General features: G+C 34.3%; 1 protein-coding gene and 1 long non-coding RNA gene across 2 annotated transcripts in view; both read left to right on the top strand.

Moving 5' to 3' along the window:
* LOC107688192 (testis development-related protein-like) overlaps positions 1–5,751 on the top strand; it is a 38,325-nt gene extending 32,574 nt beyond the window's left edge. The window contains exons 3-5 of the mRNA XM_016485789.1: positions 3,943–4,020; positions 4,295–4,398; positions 5,305–5,751. Of these exons, the coding sequence (XP_016341275.1) occupies positions 3,943–4,020; positions 4,295–4,398; positions 5,305–5,656 (534 nt within the window). The 3' untranslated portion in view covers positions 5,657–5,751. The remainder of the gene's footprint in view (positions 1–3,942; positions 4,021–4,294; positions 4,399–5,304) is intronic.
* Positions 5,752–8,206: 2,455 nt separating this feature from the next.
* Positions 8,207–20,059, top strand: LOC107688270 (uncharacterized). Its single transcript, XR_001634217.1, has 3 exons — positions 8,207–8,254; positions 16,623–16,686; positions 19,911–20,059. It is a non-coding gene; the product is annotated as an uncharacterized LOC107688270 (long non-coding RNA).
* The last annotated feature ends 1,141 nt before the right edge of the window (positions 20,060–21,200 follow it).

Below are 21,200 nucleotides of genomic sequence, written 5' to 3'. Positions count from 1 at the left end.
AGTTATTTTAGTATTGTTTATATACTATCGTGGGATTTATTAATATTTTAAATTCTTTTTTTATTTTTATATTTTTGTTTTAATTTTAATTTGTAATTTTGTTATGTGCATGCTTTTGTAATTTTCATCAGCTACAAATATTTTAATATTTCTATTTAGCTTTATTTCAGTTTTAGTTTTTGTAATTCAGTACTTTTAAATATATTATAATTAAGAACTTCAACTTTCGAGTCGAGCCAGTTTTCGAGTTTTTCATCTAATGTTTATATTTCATTCTATTTCAGCTTAATTTCATTTCAATTAATAAAAGAAATGTATAATTTAAAATGCCATTAAAAAAAATGCATTAGCAAAACTGGCACGTTCAAAGCCGAACACCTGTTTTGGTGTTTTCAGAAAACAATTATTGAATACTTTAAATAATAATATCATAAACAGCACATTGTCACTATGAAGATCTGACCTTATTGGCCATTGAAACATGGCATCTGTATATGTTGATTCTGTGGGGTTAATGTTACACGGCCTGCTCTTCTTAAAGCAGCCAACAACGAAGCTCAACTATTAGCAGAGCTGCTTGAAATATTCAGTAGGAAACCAACACCTGTTTCCAGGTAACCGATGCTGGGCTTTTAAGCCGTGTCACAGTGTGTGTGTTTCACTGCTGAAACTGCCTCTTTCATCTACTTCACACTGAATTCAAGGACTCGACCAGCAGCCCAAGTTTTTCTTTTCTTATAAAGTGTCGGCATAAAGACAATGAGGAGAAGCTGGTTTTCATCTTGCACTGAAAACTGACTGTCTCTTACTGATGGAACAGGAGTATTGTTAAAGACTGAGCTCTAAACTAAGGCTGGGAGTTTGTTGATGGTGGCGTAGAGATACCTTGGACTGTTTTATGCATTTTTGCACACATCTGAAGATCTTTTGAAGGAGTCCGTCATGAATCCCATGTGGAAAGTCTATAAGAGTAAGGTCATGAAGACCCTCAACCCGGAGATGGAGGAAGACACGGTGGAAGAGGTAAATCCACTGAACCTGAGGACAACACTAAACAGTCAGCATGGGCAGATATGAGTGAACATGCATTTGAAAAAATATTGAGGCCTAAATTTAAGATTTATCTTTTTGATTTGTTTGCATACAACATTTCCATCCATTTGAATTACAGAGTTTTAACATAAACTAATAAACTAATCGTGATGCATATTTGTCAGAAACAGGTAAGATATCTCAAAAAATCACAGCATTAACTATTTGCATCTATTTGGTTTTAATTAAATAGTCATATTTAAAAAAAAAACATCAGCATGAATCTGTTGAGTAAGGTTCAAATTAAATGAAAATTAAATTTTTAAAAAGTGAAAAAAAGTTTAAAAGTATGACTATTGTTAAAACAGTTGTGGAACACGCAATATATAGTTAGTTAAAGTGAGTTACTTAATGTATGAGATTGAAACTAACTGGATTTATTGATGACAAATATAGAAACCTGTTTATTGTGTATTTAAAACACATGCAGTTTATTAATAGATGGAAATGTTTACATGCATAAATATAAAATTTAGTCCTATATTTGGGTGTGTTTATTCGGCAATCTTTAAATAACTGTTTGCAATGAGAGAGCAACCTTTTAAGTAGGCCTACTCCAATCATTTAAATTAGGGAAAGAACAACTAAATCCTAAATTTCAAGTACTATTATACAATGGCAAATACTTAGACCAATATGAGTTTTTCATTGACAAATGATGATCCCAATATCTAGAAAGTGGTGGATAAAATGGTGCTATTACATAATACAGTTTTAATTAATATGCATAATACAATTTATTCTGCCTGACCAGTATATCAGTCTAGTATCTGGCCTCTGATCACATTAGTATGCATGCGTGCTATCAGTATTTAAGAGTTTCTCCTAACTTTACACTCTTAAAAAAGGTTCTTTAGTGGCATCAATGGTTTTATGAAGAACCTTGAACATCCATGGAACCTTTCAAATGCAGAAAAGGTTCTTTATATTCGAAAAACATTCTTTAGATTTTTAAAATGTTCTTTGGGGAACAGAAATGGTTCTTCGATGGAATCACTGCAAAAACACCCTTTTGGAACCTTTTTTTTTTTTTAAGAGTGTACCCTTAGAAATAATATCACAAAATGTTTGAATCAAAGATTTTAAGTACATTGAGTGCCATATCCGTTGAAAAAACTTCAGCTTTAACAGTAGGATTCTCATCTGAACCTTTAAAGTTCACCTTTTTGACTAAGGTGACAAGGGACTGAGGGACACTTTTTCTTCTGTTCCTGTTCAAGTATGTTAATTGGCTAGAGCATGTGTTTTTAAAAACCTAATGAAGGCAATTCTGAGTGTCAGGATGCATTCAAATATTTTAAATATTCTTTCATGTATCTGATCAAGGGAATCCTTGACCCACTTTTCAAAGGCCTGTAACTGGATCTAAAGGGGTGGTAGGAATAGGATGCTATTCCAGCGATTGATTCGAGATGGATAGCATACATTAGGGTGTGTTGGGCTTGTTGGCAGATTCCCCACAGTTCTCGGCTGTCTGTGTGACCTCTCGCTTACCGGTGAACTTGCATAGTTTCCACAGCCTGCTACAACACAGCAATGCCAACAGATTACTGCAGCTTAGTCAAGATAAACACTGCATGCGTAAAACACTGCTTTCTTTCAGTCATGGCTCAATTTATGCATAGTAAATACATGATTGGAGTTGCTCTAAATGTGGTTTTTACAATTTCAAATTATATGCCATTAATTTTTGTATTTACATGTTTATTATTTTGAACCAGCCTAAATTGGTTTGCTTGTCTTAATCTGGTCACCAGGCAGGTTTACACTGGTAACTATAGTTTGATGGTTTTAGACAGGCAATAGAACGTAGTCAGGTTAGACACCATATTGAATTTTATGCGGATGAAAACGAGGCTGTGATAGTGAAACTTTGGGTAGCCTACAATTACAATTACATCGGGTATCGTTTTCAAAAAACGTGCACTTTGAAAGTTGAAACCCGTTTTCAAAAGTTTGCCTTGTCAGGCCCCAAAACGCAGTTGTTGTGTAAATCAGTGGTTCCCAACCCTGGTCCTGGAGGCACCCCAACACTGCACGTTTTGCATGTCTCCTTAATCAAACACACCTGATTCAGGCCATCGGCTCATTAGTAGAGACTCCAACACCTGAAATTGGTGTGTCAGAGAAAGGAGACATGCAAAATGTGCAGTGTTGGGGTGCCTCCAGGAACAGGGTTGGGAACCACTGGTGTAAATGAACCTCCAAAATGCATACGTTTTCCGTTTTTAGTTGAAAACAGTGACGGGCAAACACCCCTAGGCTTTACAATGACACTTCAAAATTGCTTTGTAGAGTTCTTGTCTAGATACAGTTATATTCAGAAAGACTTTCATCAGCTGAATAGTCGGCATGTTGTTAAACAACAGTAGGCCTACATTCATTGAACGCGCTGTACTTCAGTCCCTCACAGCCTCATTTTCATTCCTATCAGAAATAAAATAGGCCTATGGTGCTGCTCTGATAATAGTATTATTTTGACATATTTGTCTGAAAACTGTTTCACACCATTCACACTCGTTAAAATTACCTTGACGTACTTTCACTACAAACCACATGAGGGAGACAAAATATTCATTTTCATCACATTCATGCACGTATGTAAGCTAGTTTTATCCGGAAAAATAGCTAAAAACATTTATTACCTTAAAGAGCTATTTTGTTTACCTGATTTAACACATCTTTTTTTTGTACAAATCAATGTGTTTTAGATTTTGTGGTGGTTTTTTTTACTTTTGAATTTTTCAGTGTACAAATATTGTACCTTCTGTAACTCACTTTATCTACTATTTATTTTTACCTCTCACTTATCATTATAACTTTCTCTTTGATGAATGTTTGTCTGTGAAGGTCACTGATGCTGCTGAAGATATTACGCCTATCCAGTCTGATGAAGGACCCAATGCAATGACACAGCTGGCCAAGAGAGTAAACCTGGAAAATAAATATTATTCATAATTATTTGATTAAATGTAGTTTCTGTTTTGGAAACAGCTTTGGAAAGAAAGAAAAAACTACTGCAAACTGTAAAAGCGTGCTTGTAATATATCCACAAATGTTTAACAAAAAAGTTGTTATATAGTTTTTTGGATCAATTATAATGTCATAGAGGCCACTTCTGAAACTGCTTGAAATTTCATATCAGTTTAACATTTAGACATACTGATGTTTGTTGGTCTGAGTCATTGTGTTCATTGCTCAGATGCAGGGAGCCGGAGCTAAAGGTTGGAAAAGTGTTTCGTCTCTATTCACCAAGGATGATGAACACCAGCTTCTGGAGGCAGACAATCAGCCGGCAGCAGATCAGTGAGTGTTGTGATGCATTTAGTTCATTTTTCTATTGGGGAAGGCATGTTGACCAAATGTTTTAGTCACTGATTGTTCTATATTACAACTCCTTGCAGCAGACAGAAAATATATAAGTACCATTTCACACGGAAAATGATCCGTCATTACTGTAATATACTTACATTTTAAAGATTTAAATTATCGTTCAAATGTTTGGGGTCTGTAAGATACTTTAATCTTTTTGAAAGAAGTCTCTTATGCTCATCAGGTCTGCATATATTTGATCAAAAATATTGCGAAATATCATTACAATTTCAAATATCTGTTTTCTCTTTGAATAAATTATAAAATGCAATTTATTTCTGTGATCAAAGCTGTATTTTCAGCATCATTACTCCGGTCTTCAGTGTCACATGATCCTCCAGAAATCATTTTAATATGCAGATTTGCTGCTTAAGAAACATTTCTGATTACTATCAATGTTGAAAAACACCAATTTTTTGTGGAATCTGTGATATTTTATTTTTCCGGATTCTTCGATAAATAAAAAGTTCAAAAGAAGAGCCTTTATTTGAAATAGAAATCTTGTGTAACATTATAAATGTCTTTACTCTCACTTTGATCAATGTAATGCATCCCTGCTGAACAAAAGTATTATTTTCTTAAAAAAATATATTACTAACCCCAATTTTTTGAACAGTACTGAATATATTTCTTGCGAAAACAAATTATTTGATGAATAAAACAATCACAAGAACAGCATTTATTTGAATTAGAAAACAGTTGTAGTATTGTAAATGTATTTACTGTATGTATATATTTACTTACCCCAAATTTTTTGAACAGTACTGAACATGTTTCTTGCAAAAACATTTAGTAGATCAAAATAAATTTAATCCCAAGTTGCGTTTATCATCTTTCCAGTCCACTGGCAGTGAAGCCAGAAGAGCCTCCTCGACCCAACAAGTGCAGCACTGGATTCTGGGATAACTTTGCGACTAAGTGGCACCAAGCTGCTGCGATGAGGCAAGCGGAGGCCGCGGAGGCAGGAGGCGACGGCAGTGAGGAGGTGGGCAGCGAGAGCAGGGCGAGAGCAGAAGACGGAGAAAACCAGGTCGAGCAGGAGGCCGAGGTGGGCGACGGCAGCACGGGAAACAGCTTCTCCAAATACGCCACGCTCGGAGGAGAGAGTGAAGACACACCGGCCTTCAAGTGGAACTTTGTCACCAGCAAACTGGCTGAGCTGAAGTCCAAAAGCATGGCCAAGAGTAACTAGCCAACAGAGAGAGCAGGTTATCGCAGTTCAGACCACAGGGGCCACAGTGCTTCATATGAGCCTTATCACTCAGATGTACGGTGATCACATTTCACCAAACCCCTTTAAAAGCATCGACCGTGACCGACACTGTGGCCTCTCTGGGCTTGAACTGGTTGGCATTCATGTGGAAACTGCTGGTTATGGGAAACGTCTGTTCAGTAAAGGTGATGTGTGTAATTTTTAGTGATAAAATACTGAATCATCATTATTTTTGCAATTCCATTTGGTGCAGAAGAAATTACACACTTCACTTAAAAAAAAAAAAAAAAACGCTGTAAAAAATCAGGGAAGTATGAGAATGAAGTATTAATATATATAGATAAAAGGTTTATATAGCTCAATAGAAAAAGTTCTAACCCGTGAATATTTGTCAAAAATGATCATTAAAATAAAATAATGACTATTTTCTTTTTGTCAAGTGAAAATAGTTTCGTTTTAGTTTTAGTAATAATGCCTAGAAATACCCTTGCAACCAGCCAGAACAGCTTAGCAACACCCTAGCAACCATTTTTAATGCTAAAATACTGAATCGTCGTTATTTTTGTAGTTTATAAATCACACACTTCTTACACACTTAAAAAAAAGCCAAAACAAATAAAAAAATAAATAAAATAAAAAATCAGGGAATTAGATGAAAAGTTTAATATAACTTGAGAAAAAAAAGTTCTATAGATATAGATAAAAATTTGTGTAACTCAAATAAAAAAAGTTCTAACCCAAGAATATTTGTCAAAACTTGTGCTGTTAATTGTGCAAGTTAAAGTGAAACTATTATTTTGTCAAGTGAAATCAGTTTCCTACAAAGAAGTTTAAGCTCAATAACAGCACCTTGTAACACCTTAGCAACCAGTCAGAACAGCTTAGCAACACCCTAGCAACCAGTCTGAACAGCCTAGCGACCATCCACTGCAACCAACCAAATACTCTAGAAGTGAATGATGTCATAATGATATGAATACATTTATTATTTTCATTGATTTAAGTCACCAGGTATAAGTAATTGAGGATTAAGTGCAATAATAATTAGCCCAGTAAACATTAAGATTAAATGCGTCCTGAAAACCCCAGAGGAACAATCTCACCAAGAAAAAAGTAGTATGAATCAGATCAATGATTTTGCTATTTTATATAGTGTATATCATGTACAATACTTTTTATGTATTGTATATTTAGAAATGCATTTGATAAAGTTGGGGAATGTTTAATTTACTATTTTATTTTAAAGTGTGGAAGTTTACAGAATATGTGTCTGGTGTAGTTCATGCAGTGTGCTGTCTGTTTCATAATGTTCTTACACATTGTTTTGTCTCTTAAGTCCTGAAGTCTAATGTAAGTGTTTATGCACAATGTCTCAAAGGTGCTTTGTGTCTGCTGTCATTGAGTCTCTCTGTCTTTGTTCACAGTTTGCTCTGTTGTCAAAAGTCACATTGAATGATGATTTTTCCTGCTTTGATGTTTTATTTTATGATATAATAAAGTTATGTTGCAAGAACACGCTGTTTTGAGATTTTATTAGGCTATATTTAAATAATATTACAGGGGTTTGAGGGGTCATAGTGAGTTTTCCTGCTATTGCCAATGGTGAACAGCAGGTGTCAGTGCAGGCTATAACAACCAACACCAAAATTATTGGGAAAAATACCATTTCAACATGACTTATCAGCAAACTAGGTGATGGGAAGTGACTGTCATTAACGTCCGAAAGTTAGATTGCGAAACTTGTGCGACTCTATTTCAGACGATTCATTAAAAATGATCGGTTCAAAAGAACGATTCGTTCACGAACTGAGCATCACAAAGTTGCTAAGATGGTCCATAATAAATACAAAATCAAAATATATAGCCATTTTGCATTTTACAGCTGTTTTGACCTTGGCCCATAGTTGTTGATTTTACTACTAAATTATCATAAATATATGTGATGGGAAATGCGTTTGTGATATGAACTTATTGGCTTATTTCGTGTCGGAGTGACTGTCTGACAATTTTTTAATAAGTAACTTGTGGATCAATGCAGACTCGAGTCGCGAACTGATTCAATTTGGTGAATTGGTTCATACAGTGTTCACTTTAAAGAACCGGTTCAAAAGAACGATTCGTTCACGAACCGAGCATCACTAAAGCTAGTTGCTGAGATGGTCCATAACAGTTTTTTATCTTGTCTTTATTTATGATTTTGATAATTGTACTGCCTTAATGTTTTAATGTTTGTATTGTTTAATAAAAAAAAATTAAAAAATCCTATAGGTTCTATACTGGAATAAAAAATAAATAAAATAAATGGTCCATAACAGTATCATATTGTACAAGAAAGCATGTTTTGTTCATATTCTTCTCACAAGGTTTGCCGCGAACCCGACGATTCAATAGAAAAGAACGATTCGTTCAACGAACCGAACATCATGAAGTTAGAAGCAGAAAGCAAAACGTGTTTTGTTTATATTCTCACAAGTCTGCACAAGCTCCCAAATTGATAGATATTTTGCATTTTACTGTTTCTTTTGACCTGGCCCAACCACCTTCCTACTTAAATCCAGATTTCCTTCAAACAATAAAGTAGCTAAACAGAACAGTTTTATCAATTGGTTTTATTTTTGACCTCTTTGGCTAATTTCACGTTTGTTACCGCAGTTTTATTGTGTCCAAACAATAAACAGCTAGTATTTTGGTGGAAACTCAGGTTACCGTGGTAAATGTCACGCTCATGACTCGATTAGAGGTCAACTATTGTCTTTGCTGGACTGCTCAGATCCATGAGACAGACTGGAACTGCTGTTTTTATTGTCTCACAGTAATATAACCCTCTCTAAGCCTGTCATAACATATGGCTCCATGCAGGATTTGGTCGCTTCGCTTACATAGTTTATGGCCTGCAGGTATGTTTTTCTCATACAGGTGTTGTGGGAAGAGGTTACAGCCCTGCAACAATAACTCATTACAGCAGACAGATAATGCTAATGGGAACAGAAGTGAAATGAGTTTGGATGTACTGACTTTCAGTTTTACTGCAATTGTCCAAAATGCTGGCCATGCTTACGTAACGCTTAAAATGTACCATTATGTGTCTTTACAAATATTACATACAAATATTGTAGACAATAGATAGAACAAAAACATGTTTTTTTCCACATTATTTTATGAATTTAGTTATTTTAATGCATAAAATAGAACTGTAAATAATCATAAAATCAATGTAACTTTTATTCTATATACAATGCACTGCATTTTTGAACTGTAATCGAGTGAGTATCATGTTTATGGATAGATCTCATGAAAATATTTTTTAACATATTTTAGGAGCATATTTTTGCATTTTGACATTTTAAAATGACAATTACACTTGTAATGAAAAAAATAAAAATAAAAACTCCTATAATAATATATTACAGTTTTATTTGTTGTACTGCATTTATGCAGATCAATAGAAATAATTATTTTATTATTATAGTATTTTTTCTGTAGTGTCTTTTTTTGGATAAACCTTGTGAAAAGAAAAATTTTAACATAATTTAGCGCCATATTTTTTACATTGTTTTAATGACAATATACACACCTGTAATGCAAAAAAACCCTATAATATATTATTTACATTTTATTTGTTGTACTATGCTTATGTATAAGAATAAAAATCATTTTGTTTGTGTTACAGTATTTTTTCTGGGATAATGTATCACACTAATGGGAATGTAAAGCGAATCATAATCATAAGAATAATGCAAATTACGAAAAAGAGAATGAGAATTTGGAGGTTAAATGTGGTTAAATGTTATGCAAATAACCTCACAATGTAAAAAATACATACATACAGTACATATACATAAAAAATAAATTGTCAATTTATTTATATTTTAATAATTTTTTTGATAATTTTTTGTCTATTGTACCACAACTGTAAAGTGTTCCATAAGTGAGTTCTGGAAAGGTACAAATTAAACATTATTATTATTATTATTATTATTATTATTATTAAAAAAAGGTGCATTTATTATAATTAAAAAAAATTGTTTATGCAAAATATAATTTCTTATTTTTCTCATTTGATTTTAGATAAAATGTTTTTATTTTTTTATTTTTTTTATGAGATCTGAGATCTTTCTGCATTTCCTTTTCTTCCAGCCTAGAGTTGAAAGAAAGAGTAGAGTCTCAGCCTCTTGTGAGGTACGACATCACCTCGAGTGAAATTATAAGACAAGCATAATAAAACACATACCAGCTCAGCCCAGACTTTAGTCATCCGCACGTAAAGCCGCCCTGCGCTGCAGACAGACATGCCTGCCAGCACCTGTGGGTGACATGGGCTCGTCTGCGAGGGTCTGTGACTCATGTTTGGAGGCAACAGGTCCATCTGGAAGATCTGTGTCTGAACAGAGCCACACAAACATGCATGTGCCATTTTACCTTACAAACACAGTTGCTAGACTGTGTTTGTAAGGTAAATGGCCAGGTGTAGTTTCCCATGATACAGACACAAATACAATTACTCCAGAGGACTACAGTGAGCAAATGTTAGGGAAGTGTTGACCTCCTCACCTGCGTTTCTTCTCTGATGTGGCACAATTGCCCATTTGTTAGCGTTTGATGTCTCAGTAAAAGCCTTGCAGTCTAGCAACTGGACTAAACATGCAGGTTACACTTTAGTGGCTGTCCTTTCACATGAGGTGTAGAGAAAAACCTGTGATTTTGAGGAATAGTTGAACGTGGGAAGAAAATGTGCTGATTATTTATGCAGCCTAGCCTGCAGGCCACAGGAGCCGCTTCCTGAGAAACTCGCAGTAACTTTTTTTACTTGTTCATAGATTTCTAGAGATTACCGGCTCTTTCATCCCCCCGCGTAATATACAAGTGTAATGCTTAAAGACATTTTAGAACTGAACCAAAGTGTTGGGAAAGTGAAAAAGCCTGGAGGGGCTTATGAATAGCACTTTCCCATGAATCAAAAATAAATTGAGATGTTCTTTTTTGACATCAGCGGTATCAATACTATAATATATTGTTCTAATTTTATTTGTTGTACTACGTTTATGTAGATCATTTTTTTGTATTAGGGTAATTTGTAGAATCGTGTTTATGGATAAAAAATTTTGAACATATTTTAGGACAGTATTTTTGCATGTTGACATTATTTTAATGACAATTATACACATCTGTCATGCAAAAAAAAAACTATAATATTCAAATTTTATTTGTTGTACTATATTTATGTAGATAAGTAAAAAAAAAATGTGTATAATTTTTTTTTGCAGTATCGTGTTTCTTTTTAACATTTTTAAGACCATATGTTTGCATTTTGACATTATATTAATAACAATTATGCAAATTTGTAATGCAAAAAAATCTATATTGTATTATTCATGTTATTTGTTTTGCTGAGTTTATGCAAATGAATACAATTATTTTATTTGTATTACAGTATTTTTTTCCTGTAATTATGTTTTACAGTACTGGAAATGTAGTGCAAATGATCATTAAGAATAATGCAAAATACACAATTTTTTTTTTTATATATATGTTTGAAATGCATAATGGTAATGATACTGGGGAATTAAATGTGCCTAATTGTCATGAAAATAATGTTACAGAATAAATTTTGTGCAAATGTTAATACTATGAGGACATAAAGGGAGGAACGTTTTTCATGCACATATCTATGGCATCACTGTGAAAACCCGCTTTTGAAATCTTAATTCATAAGAGACTGAAGAACAAATTGTGAATGTGAGATTTGGCACATACTTACCATACAAGCCATACAATCAGCATGTTCCTTTGGAAGTTGTTTACATGACCTATTTATGTGCAAGAGAGCTGACAATGTTTCACATTGATTTCTCTGTATGTTATTTGTCAGTTTTACTGTCATAGACGTCAGACTCAGGATGACGCTTGTTGGGAAGCAAATGGGAATCATGGGAGGTGAGCTTTTTTCCCCATGACACTCATTCACAAATCAATATTGATTTTGTTATTTATGCATTGCCCATGAGCATAAATATTGATGTATGCGCTCTTACATACTGCATGTACAGGCCTGAAACGTGAACAGGTCAGTGTTAGTGTTAAACTAAAACTATTAAATCTTTTTTAAATTTAAATGAATTAATACATAAAATATTTAAAATTAAATAATAAAAAATTAATTAAACAGTAATTAATATGAAACAATTATATTAGATGAAAAACTTAAAATAAAAAAACATGAAAATGAGAAATGTTGCCTTGGCAACCAACTAAAATACATTTAAGTTGACGTACTAAAATTAAAACCGAAATAAATATAAAGCTAAAAAGACATAAAAAACCTAATTAAAATGACACTTTAAAAAAAACGAATAAAAAGCACATTAAAAACAAAAAACTTAAAAAATTCAAAAAAAACTGAAAATATAAAAATAAAAGATAATTCAAAATATTAATAAATACTATAATAGTATATAAATAAATATCACTAAAATAAAATAGCACTGGAACATATGCATCGAGCTATAACATATCTATGCATCATCGATATTTTGTTCTGAATTGTGTTGCATTCTCAGTATTGCCTGAAGGGGTGCTATAATGAGCTTTAGTGTAAACTGTCTTCTATGATCTGTTGTTTCGTGCACATGCAAGTCAACTGCTGATATGTCAACTTGCCTTAACATAACCACTGTTTTGTTGTCAGGAGCAGGTATTGGAACTGTTAGTCAGTTTTCTGATATATTGGCTGTGATAAAGCTTGTTGTGTGTTTGTTTATTGTATTTCAGGATGCGAGTGTGTCTTTGACCCTCTCCCCACTGCTCCAGATCCACGCTGGTGTCCATTTACTGTTTCTACAGCTGTTTGGGATGTTGTCTTTACTTTGCACCCGTGCTGCCAATATAGCTTCAAATCCCCTTCCCCCCGGTTCCCTACAATCCTTGAAGGCCCATCCAGAATCCAGTTGAGACCTAGTAGCACAATAATGACAGGACATTTAACATAATCCCTAACCACTGACAGAAACAAACTTTTCCATTATGGGACAATTAAATGCAATTAGAATAATAATACTATAGGGCTAATACCAGTCAAATGAAATCAATATCAATAAAATCTATCTTTGCACTAGAAGTGGCAAGGAATCTGCATCCGAAGTGGCATTCAGATGTATTTGGACTGTTTAATGCTGCTAAAAGATGCCAAAATACACTTACACTAAAGTTAAAATTGCATAAATAATGCTATAAAGTTTGTTTTTATTAATATAAAATAGATTGCTTATAGAACTATAAAATGACACTTTAAATACGATACCAAAACCTGTCAGTAGGTGGCGACAAACCGCTGTCTTAATAAGTGAGTCATTTATTCATTCAACCAATTCGACTCATTCCGAAATGAAGCAAGTGGCCATCTTTAAGAATGGCTTATTGAATCATTGCTTATAAATTAATCATCTCTAGTTAACTACATTTCTCGGCTAGTATCATCGCTATTTTATTTATTCATTCAACCAATTCGACTCATTCCGAAATGAAGCAAGTGGCCATCTTTAAGAATGGCTTATTGAATAATTGCTTATAAATTAATCATCTCTAGTTAACTACATTTCTCGGCTAGTGTCATCGCTATTTTATAATATGTCATGATAATATCCAAGGCTAAGTCATGTGTCAGTTTTTTTTTTCCAGAATTTGGAAAAAAAATTATAAAAAATGAATTCATGAATGAATTGCTCTTAATAAATCCAATATTTTCCAATGCATTGGTCAAACCTGGGGCGTTTCCTAAAAGCAACTGTGGTCGCAAGTTCCGTCGTTAGCAATGGAGTTCAATGGAACTAACGACCATAGTTAGCTAATGATGCTTTTGGGAAACACCCCTGTTTCGCAGTTAAATATTAAAGGGACAGTTCTCACCTTAATGTCGTTCCAAACCCGTAAGATCTTCGTTCATCTTCGGTACACAAATTAAGATATTTTTGATGAAATCCGAGAGCTTTCTGACACTCCATAGACAGCAACGCAACTGAAATGTTCCCAGACCCAGAAACGTAGCAAGGACATCGGTAAAACAGTCCATGTGACATCAGTGGTTCAACCGTAATTTTACGAAGCTATGAGAATACTATTTGTGTGCAAAGAAAACAACAAAAATAACTTTATTCAGCAATTCTTCTCCTCCAAATCACGTATTCCGCCATTATGTTCTCCGTCAGCAACACCACACGATTGGATGAGAAGAATTGTTGAATAAAGTTGTTTTTTTGTTGCGTTGCTGTCTATGGAGTGTCAGAAAGCTCTCGGATTTCATCAGAAATATCTTAATTTGTTTTCCGAAGATGAACGAAGGTCTTACGGGTTTTGAACGACATGAGGTTGAGTAATTAATGACAGAATTTTCATTTTGGGGTGAACTATCCCTTTAAATGTTCACGATTTGAGCCGAACCTTTGTTTTTCAGTTCAAATCGAGTCTGAATCATTTCAAGATTCAGTCTGAAACATTATAGTTCACTCACGAACTGAATCGTTTCAACTATTTTCTCACTCATAGTGAGTAAGTCATTGACTGATTGATTGATTCAGCTAATTCATTCAAAACAGCTGATCGAAGTGTCTTCATTAACTCATCCGGTTCGTTTGAATGAATCATTCAGGAACGAAACACAATGTTTGGCAAAACAGAGCAAAACACTCTATATTGACAACAACTACACCAGGCTACGTCCCATAATATTAACTTGAACATAGCATTAACATTTTTATTCATTTATTATTCATTTACCATTGTATAAAGTTTAAAATAGATCTTAAAAGGAGGGCAAATGATCGTACGGCTAAATCCCGCATCGTTAGATGGACATGGTATTTCAAAACTGTACGGATAGCTGGTCTAGACAGGATTAAAAGAAGACTTTTTCATGTTTATATACACTATGCTTGGCAGTGCCTAGTACTAGATGCCATTAAACAGAGGGAAGATCTCAACTATCTGCCTCTATTTTCACCTAGCGTGATCTGCTGAGGGTCAAACATTCCCTCCTGTCCGGCCTGTCAGCAACAAGTCATTACAAACAGATTTCATCATGAAATTCCTCTGGACTTGAGCTCCCATGTCTCTATTTCTGGTGCGAGGTACCAGCCTGCATCTATTTGAATACTTGTGATGCTTTGATATGAAAATCACCTCGGGATGTTTACTCAGAAAGTTAGAAGACAGTTCACAGATCACTCTTTTGGCTGATATGCTCATCAGAAATCAGCATAATTAGCTATTTATGTGCAGGTGTTCACACACCCTGTGTGTGTTTAGAGGGTCTCTGAAAGGCCTCAGGTGACAGCAGTCTGTTGTTTGGCTTGTAGACAGATTAGATTGAGATAACAGGTATTTTTTTCAATGTGGCTTATATGATTGCCATTGAGCTCTTAAGTGTGTGTGGTGTTTTTCTCCTCAGGGTAACTGACCCTGAAGTAACACACACACAACTCAGGTTCATCTGTTCAAACGCGGCTCATTTTACGTGATTAACCGTTAGATTCCCAATGCATTGATGATCTTTTACTCTGATTTTTTCTTACAACATAAATAAGAATAGTCTTACTGTACATCAAGTGTGACTTCAGAAGCCAGTGAATTATTTAAAAACATATTTAATCATAACTAATTACCACAAGGATGTAAACAAGCTTGTTTTAGACCTTATATAGCAACTGTCAACATATGTTTCTCCATTACGTTAACTCATCAAATGAATTTAACAAATTTCAACTTCATTTTTTAAGTTATATGAGATGATATGAGTCAGTTTAATATAATGTAAGTTGGATGACTTGTACAGCCAGTTTGGTTAAAAATGTAAGGCAGCAATTGAATTTAAGTTTTTAATTTGAAGTGGAAATGTGGCTTAAAATTTTGAATTGGTTCACTATTGAGTCTGAATCCATTTGCAGTTCAGTTCCGAATCATTGGGATAGTCTGCTCATGCATTGATCTGTTTTCTCACTAATACCTTTGCTTACAATTAACTGAAGCCAAACCTTCAATGAAGAAGATCTTTAAGTTTTGTTTTTCTGGCTTTGTACCACTAGCATGCTGCTTCAAGTTGTCATTTCAAAAGTATTTTCTTGCCAAACTATCCTTTTATAAATTTAAAGTATTATTTTGCAAGAGGTTTTAAAGTGGGTCTGTGGTGGTTAAGACAGCTGGTTCTCATGATTCTCTGATTTCCATATATACTATTGCCTAAGGTGTAAAAAAAAAAAGTGTAATTAATTTCCACATGATGAAAAATCCAAAGCCTCATTTCTGTACAGGGAATTGGTTGCAAGTAATGAAATCTTACTCGGACTGCTAAAGAATGTACAAAACCTTACAAATAGGCTGCACTCAATTTATGTTTATAATCAAATCTTTTTAAAAAGCTGGGAAAATGAAGCCATTAAAAAGCCATTAAGATAAAATTGTTGTAGTTAATTTATAATATTATTATCTTTTTTTAATCAATAATTTAATTTCCATACTTTTTTCCACTTTGAAGCTTACGATATGCACAAATTGTCATGCTAAATAAATGAAACCATTAGTGTAATAAGAACACTAGTTTGTGGTCAGTATGATTTTTTTTTTTTTTTAGAAATTAGTACATTTTATTCATCAAGGATGAAAGAAATTGATCAAAAGTGACAGCATAAGCTTTTATATTGTTGCAAAATATTTCTGTTTCAAATAAATTCTGTTTCTATTCATAAAATAATCCTAAGAAATGAATCTGCAAATCATAATTCCATGTAAATATGCATTGTCCTGGGTGTGATTTTTCAAAATGACGTTTCTGAAAAGTTGACGAAGTTATGCTGCTTACATTTTTGTATGTACTTTCATTTGTGATGTCTAAAAATACTGTCTACCTAGGCAGCTCACTAACTTCAGTTATACGGCTGATGTGTATCTCATTATACAGGGCAAATGGACCTTTTGAAGAGCATCTGCAGGAGTCAGTCACCTATAGCTGCCACAGATGGAAGGTAAAATCTCATTCATCATGGCTCAAATGGCACCGCCACTCCATAATGCAATCATAAACATGTTCTGATCGTGATAAAGCGTGGTACAGAAGTTTGTTTGAAGCTCTGCGCTGTGGCGGAGGGAAGTACGACCGTGTCACGCTGGCCAGGGTTAAATACAGAACAGCTCGCCCCAAAAACTGTGGGTGAGGTCACACCCCAGCGAGTCTTTGATACGTCTTCTCTCATTGGAGCGCTACAGACGCCGTGAGTGCAAGCAGGGATACACATGTGCACACAAACAAACACAGATGGTCTTTCCCATGGAAAACATATGGACTTTTTCCAGCTCTTGGAGCTAAACGGGCTAATTTCCCCAATCTCCTGTCCATCTGATTTAACCTTCCCAGAAGTACCTGATCCCTGGGAGAAATACCCTTAAAGCCCAGCGTGACCGGACCTAGACTGTGGGAACAGCACTGTTGACTCTTCCCCCATAAAAACGGCTCACAATTACAGAGAGAAGGACAAGCAGACGTAAATTAGATGGAAATCCAGCTGGCCATCACTGCGCAGTGCTTTATAATCAAGCTCATCAGACTCTGGGTGGGTGATAGCACTTATTTGCTTTTTGATCCAATACCAAGTATAATGAAGACCAATACAGCTGTGGATAGATAGATAGATAGATAGATAGATAGATAGATAGATAAATCTATTCTGATGAAATAAATGTTTTTGCATGAAAAATATCCAATACAATATCCAAAAACTGCGGTCATTAATACTTTTGTTTGAAGAAATTGACATTTTTATTCATAGAAGTTTGCATTAAATATATTAAGTTGCAATTAATACTTTTATAATATTACAAAAGATTTATATTTCAAATAAATGCTGTTCTTTTGAACTTTCTATTCATCAAAGAATCCTGAAAAGTAAAATTTATCACAGTTTCCACAAAAATATTGGGCAGCACAACTGTTTTCAACATTGATGATAATCAGAAATGTTTCTTGAGCAGCAGATCAGCATATTAGAATGATTTCTGAAGATCATGTGACACTGAAGACGGGAGTAATGATGCTGAAAATTCAGCTTTGATCAGAGAAATAAATTACATTTTAACATATATTCACCTAAAAAAGTTATTTTAAATTTTAATAATATTTCACAATATTACGGTTTTTACTGTATTTTTGATCAAATAAATGCAGCCTTGGTGAGCAGAAGAGACTTATTTCAAAGACATTAAAAATGTATTGCTGATTGATTTGAATGGAAGTGTAGCAATAGTTCAAGTTAAATCCCCATCCTTACAGATGAAACATTTGCACATATGCTTTAAGGGGGGGAAAAATCAAATCTGATATGAAGTAGTCTGGAAAAGATGAAGGCATGACTTTTGAAATAATGTGTTCATGGTTCAGTAAAGGTATAGTGCATTGAACATGGACTAAACATGGCACAGCTGTTGGCCTGATGTTCCTCCTGGTTTGCTACAGTGTAATTCGACCACTTCACTGGAGTCTCTAAATCTCCACAGATGGCAAACGCTCCATTGCAGACCTGCGCATTCATATGCCTGGTTGCTGAAACCACTGCTTTTTTTTTTTACAATCAAGTATATTGATTTACACAAAACATGGAACACAGTAATGTGATGGATTTATTTGTAACGGAATCAGCTTGTTGATTTGCATGCAGGACTTATACACAAACTTTAACTAGATCGCAGTGGGTCGCTTGTACAGAGACGTTAAGCGTCACATTACTCCTGAGGCCTTTTAACCCCCCATAACATCAAAGTCTGGCTTTCCTTGCGTCCAGATTTACACAGCTCGAAACTCTTTAAACTTATGCCGATACCATTACAGCTTTTGTTGGTCTTTCTGGTGTTTGTGCCTCTGCAGCATGTTGTAAATGTGTATAAAATAAAGTAAATGTAAATAAAAAATTGTGAAATAAAATATTTCTTTAAGAAGCCATTGGTTATATATTTAAATAAACATATTGTTCGTTCATATATATTTTTATATATAAAAAAATAAAATAATTTTGCTACATTAAATCAGAGGGCTAAATATGACATGAAAAATAAATAAATAAATAAAATAAACTTTTTATTCACATATTTTATTTGGCATATTGTCCAAAAATTGAGAGTTGCAAAACTTAGAATAGAAAAAAAACAACTATAATAATTAATTATAAATAGGAATGTAACGATTAACCGCGAGCCGGTCGAAAGTCGATTCAAATATGTGACGATTCAAATCGGTTGAGATGCCAAACATATCGTGATACATTTGGAGTAGGAGTTTATATGAATGTATCTCTGAGGGGAACTGACTGTCTTTAGAAAAGTTTACGTGGTATTTTCTTTTCATCTGGCCTCTGAACAATGCATATTAAAGTAGCGTTCATAAGCGCAGCTCTGCTTTGTTTACAGCGGTAACCCAGGAAACACTGTATCATTGCTGTTCATGAGTGCCACCTGCTGTCAGAGAGTGAATCTGCGTCTCATTCAGCTCGTCTGCTGTTTCCTTCAGATATGTTTTATGTAGTATAGTTTCACAAAACTAAAGCCAGACCGTTCTGTTTTTGCTTCAAATTTCGAAATTATACAGTCTAATTTAGATTAAAAAAAACTCATGCTGCATGTATGCTGCATCTTTGTTTGGATCATGATTAAAATCCAGCGGTTGCCTCTAATTTGAAATGGAAAGAGCACAGACAAAGCCTTAGTTTGTTCATATTAAGAGATTTCTTTTATTTAACATACTGGTTTGATTTTAAAATTTCAATTTAGTTTTGTTATATTTAAATTTCACAAAGAAACATGCAGCAATAGCCTAATAAAACGACACCTTTTCATTTACTGTATGTCTTCAATCTCATTTTGTAAAAAAAAAATCGTGAGAAAATTGAATCGTGAAATCAAAATCGCGAATCGAATCGTGAGTTGAGTGAATCGTTACATCCCTAATTATAAATAAATAAATTATCCTATCATCATCATCTAATTTTTTTACATATTGTCCAAAAATATGATATAGGGAACCATAAAACATAAAATATACGAACTTTTGTCAGGTTTCTCCTGTGATTTTCCACCAACCACTTTCTGACCTTCAGTCTCAGGTCTGTCCTGATGTCAGGAGGTCATTAAAAAGAGCCGTAATTCACATGCCATGTTCCCACAGAGCAGCGTCAGGAGCCTCTCTCTCTCTCTGACCCCACAGAAGTGAGGTTACGCCTCAGAGACCGAAGTGAAAAGGCCTGTCCTCTGATTTATGACCTTCTGTTGCCATCGGATCTTCTCCTGCACCCGGACGCTTTTTGTGAAGCACCGAAACAGACCCTCTCAGAAACCCCCAAGAGTTTTAGGTTTCCAAAGCCCATCGAAGTAAGTCATGAAGCTTTCACACACGCGCAAAGATTGCTATGATATTAGGAACTCATTTTCATACTAATATTTTATACTGGCATTTTTAATGTCAAGATTTTAGATTAAAATTCACCAGTGTTACAGTAAATGATGTTTAATTTAAAATAAATGCTGTTCTTTTGAACTTTTTACTCAAAATGTATCACGGTTTCCACAGAAATATAAAGCAGCACAACTGCTTTCAACATCGAAAATAATAAAAAATGTCTCTTGAGCAGCAAATCAGCATATTAGAATGATTTCTGAAGATCATGTGACACTGAAGACTGGAGTAATGATGCTGAAAATTCAGCTGCGCATCACAGCAATCAATTACATTTTAAAATATATTTACACTTATTTGGAATATTTCTATTTTTACTCTATTTTTAATCAAATAAATGCAGCCTTGGTGAGCAGAAGAGATTTTCAAAAACATTTAAAAAATCGTATGAACCCTAAACTTTGAAATAGTCGTATAAAAATAAAGCATTATAATTTATTAAGGTCTTAAATCTATGGAAAGTCAGTATTAGATTGTGATGTATTGTGAAAGTCATTATTATATTGTAATATTAAAAAATAAATGTTTTGGTTCCCGTCTAAGGATGATTTTTTCTATAAAACATCTATTTTTAGGCTTAGACTGTTTCTTTTGCAGGTGCATGTCTATATTTCTTCCTGTTGCAGTTGTGTTTAGGGTAGGTTTTTTCTCCCCCAGCCTTCCTGCAACACCATTATCATGCATTATTTTCAACTGAATTATTTTAGGTCTCCTCCATCCCGCCTGTTTATGCCGATGGAGGGACAGATCATTCTGACTCATGCACGGCTCTGGCATATCGGAGCTGCTGGGCCAGAAGAATTAGGCCAGATTTGCCACAATTCACCACCCCGATGCACATTCCCTCACGGTGCACGAGGGCGATTGTGAACAGAGTCTCGTTATACCACCGTGGCACAATGAGAGTGGAAATCTTGGCACGCTTTGTCTTTACAAACCCAGCAGGCTTTTCGGACAGAGTTCAGATGTGTGTAGTGCTCTTTGTCTGCTAAATGCACCTCAGACTGTATTTCTGTCAGGACCACTATCGTCAAAGATGAT

This window comes from Sinocyclocheilus anshuiensis, unplaced genomic scaffold (assembly GCF_001515605.1).
Source record: "Sinocyclocheilus anshuiensis isolate Anshui unplaced genomic scaffold, SAMN03320099.WGS_v1.1 scaffold1162, whole genome shotgun sequence".
NCBI lineage: Eukaryota > Metazoa > Chordata > Actinopteri > Cypriniformes > Cyprinidae > Sinocyclocheilus > Sinocyclocheilus anshuiensis.
The sequence above is the reverse complement of the archived record's forward strand: the minus strand, read 5'-3'. Positions and strand labels throughout refer to the sequence as shown.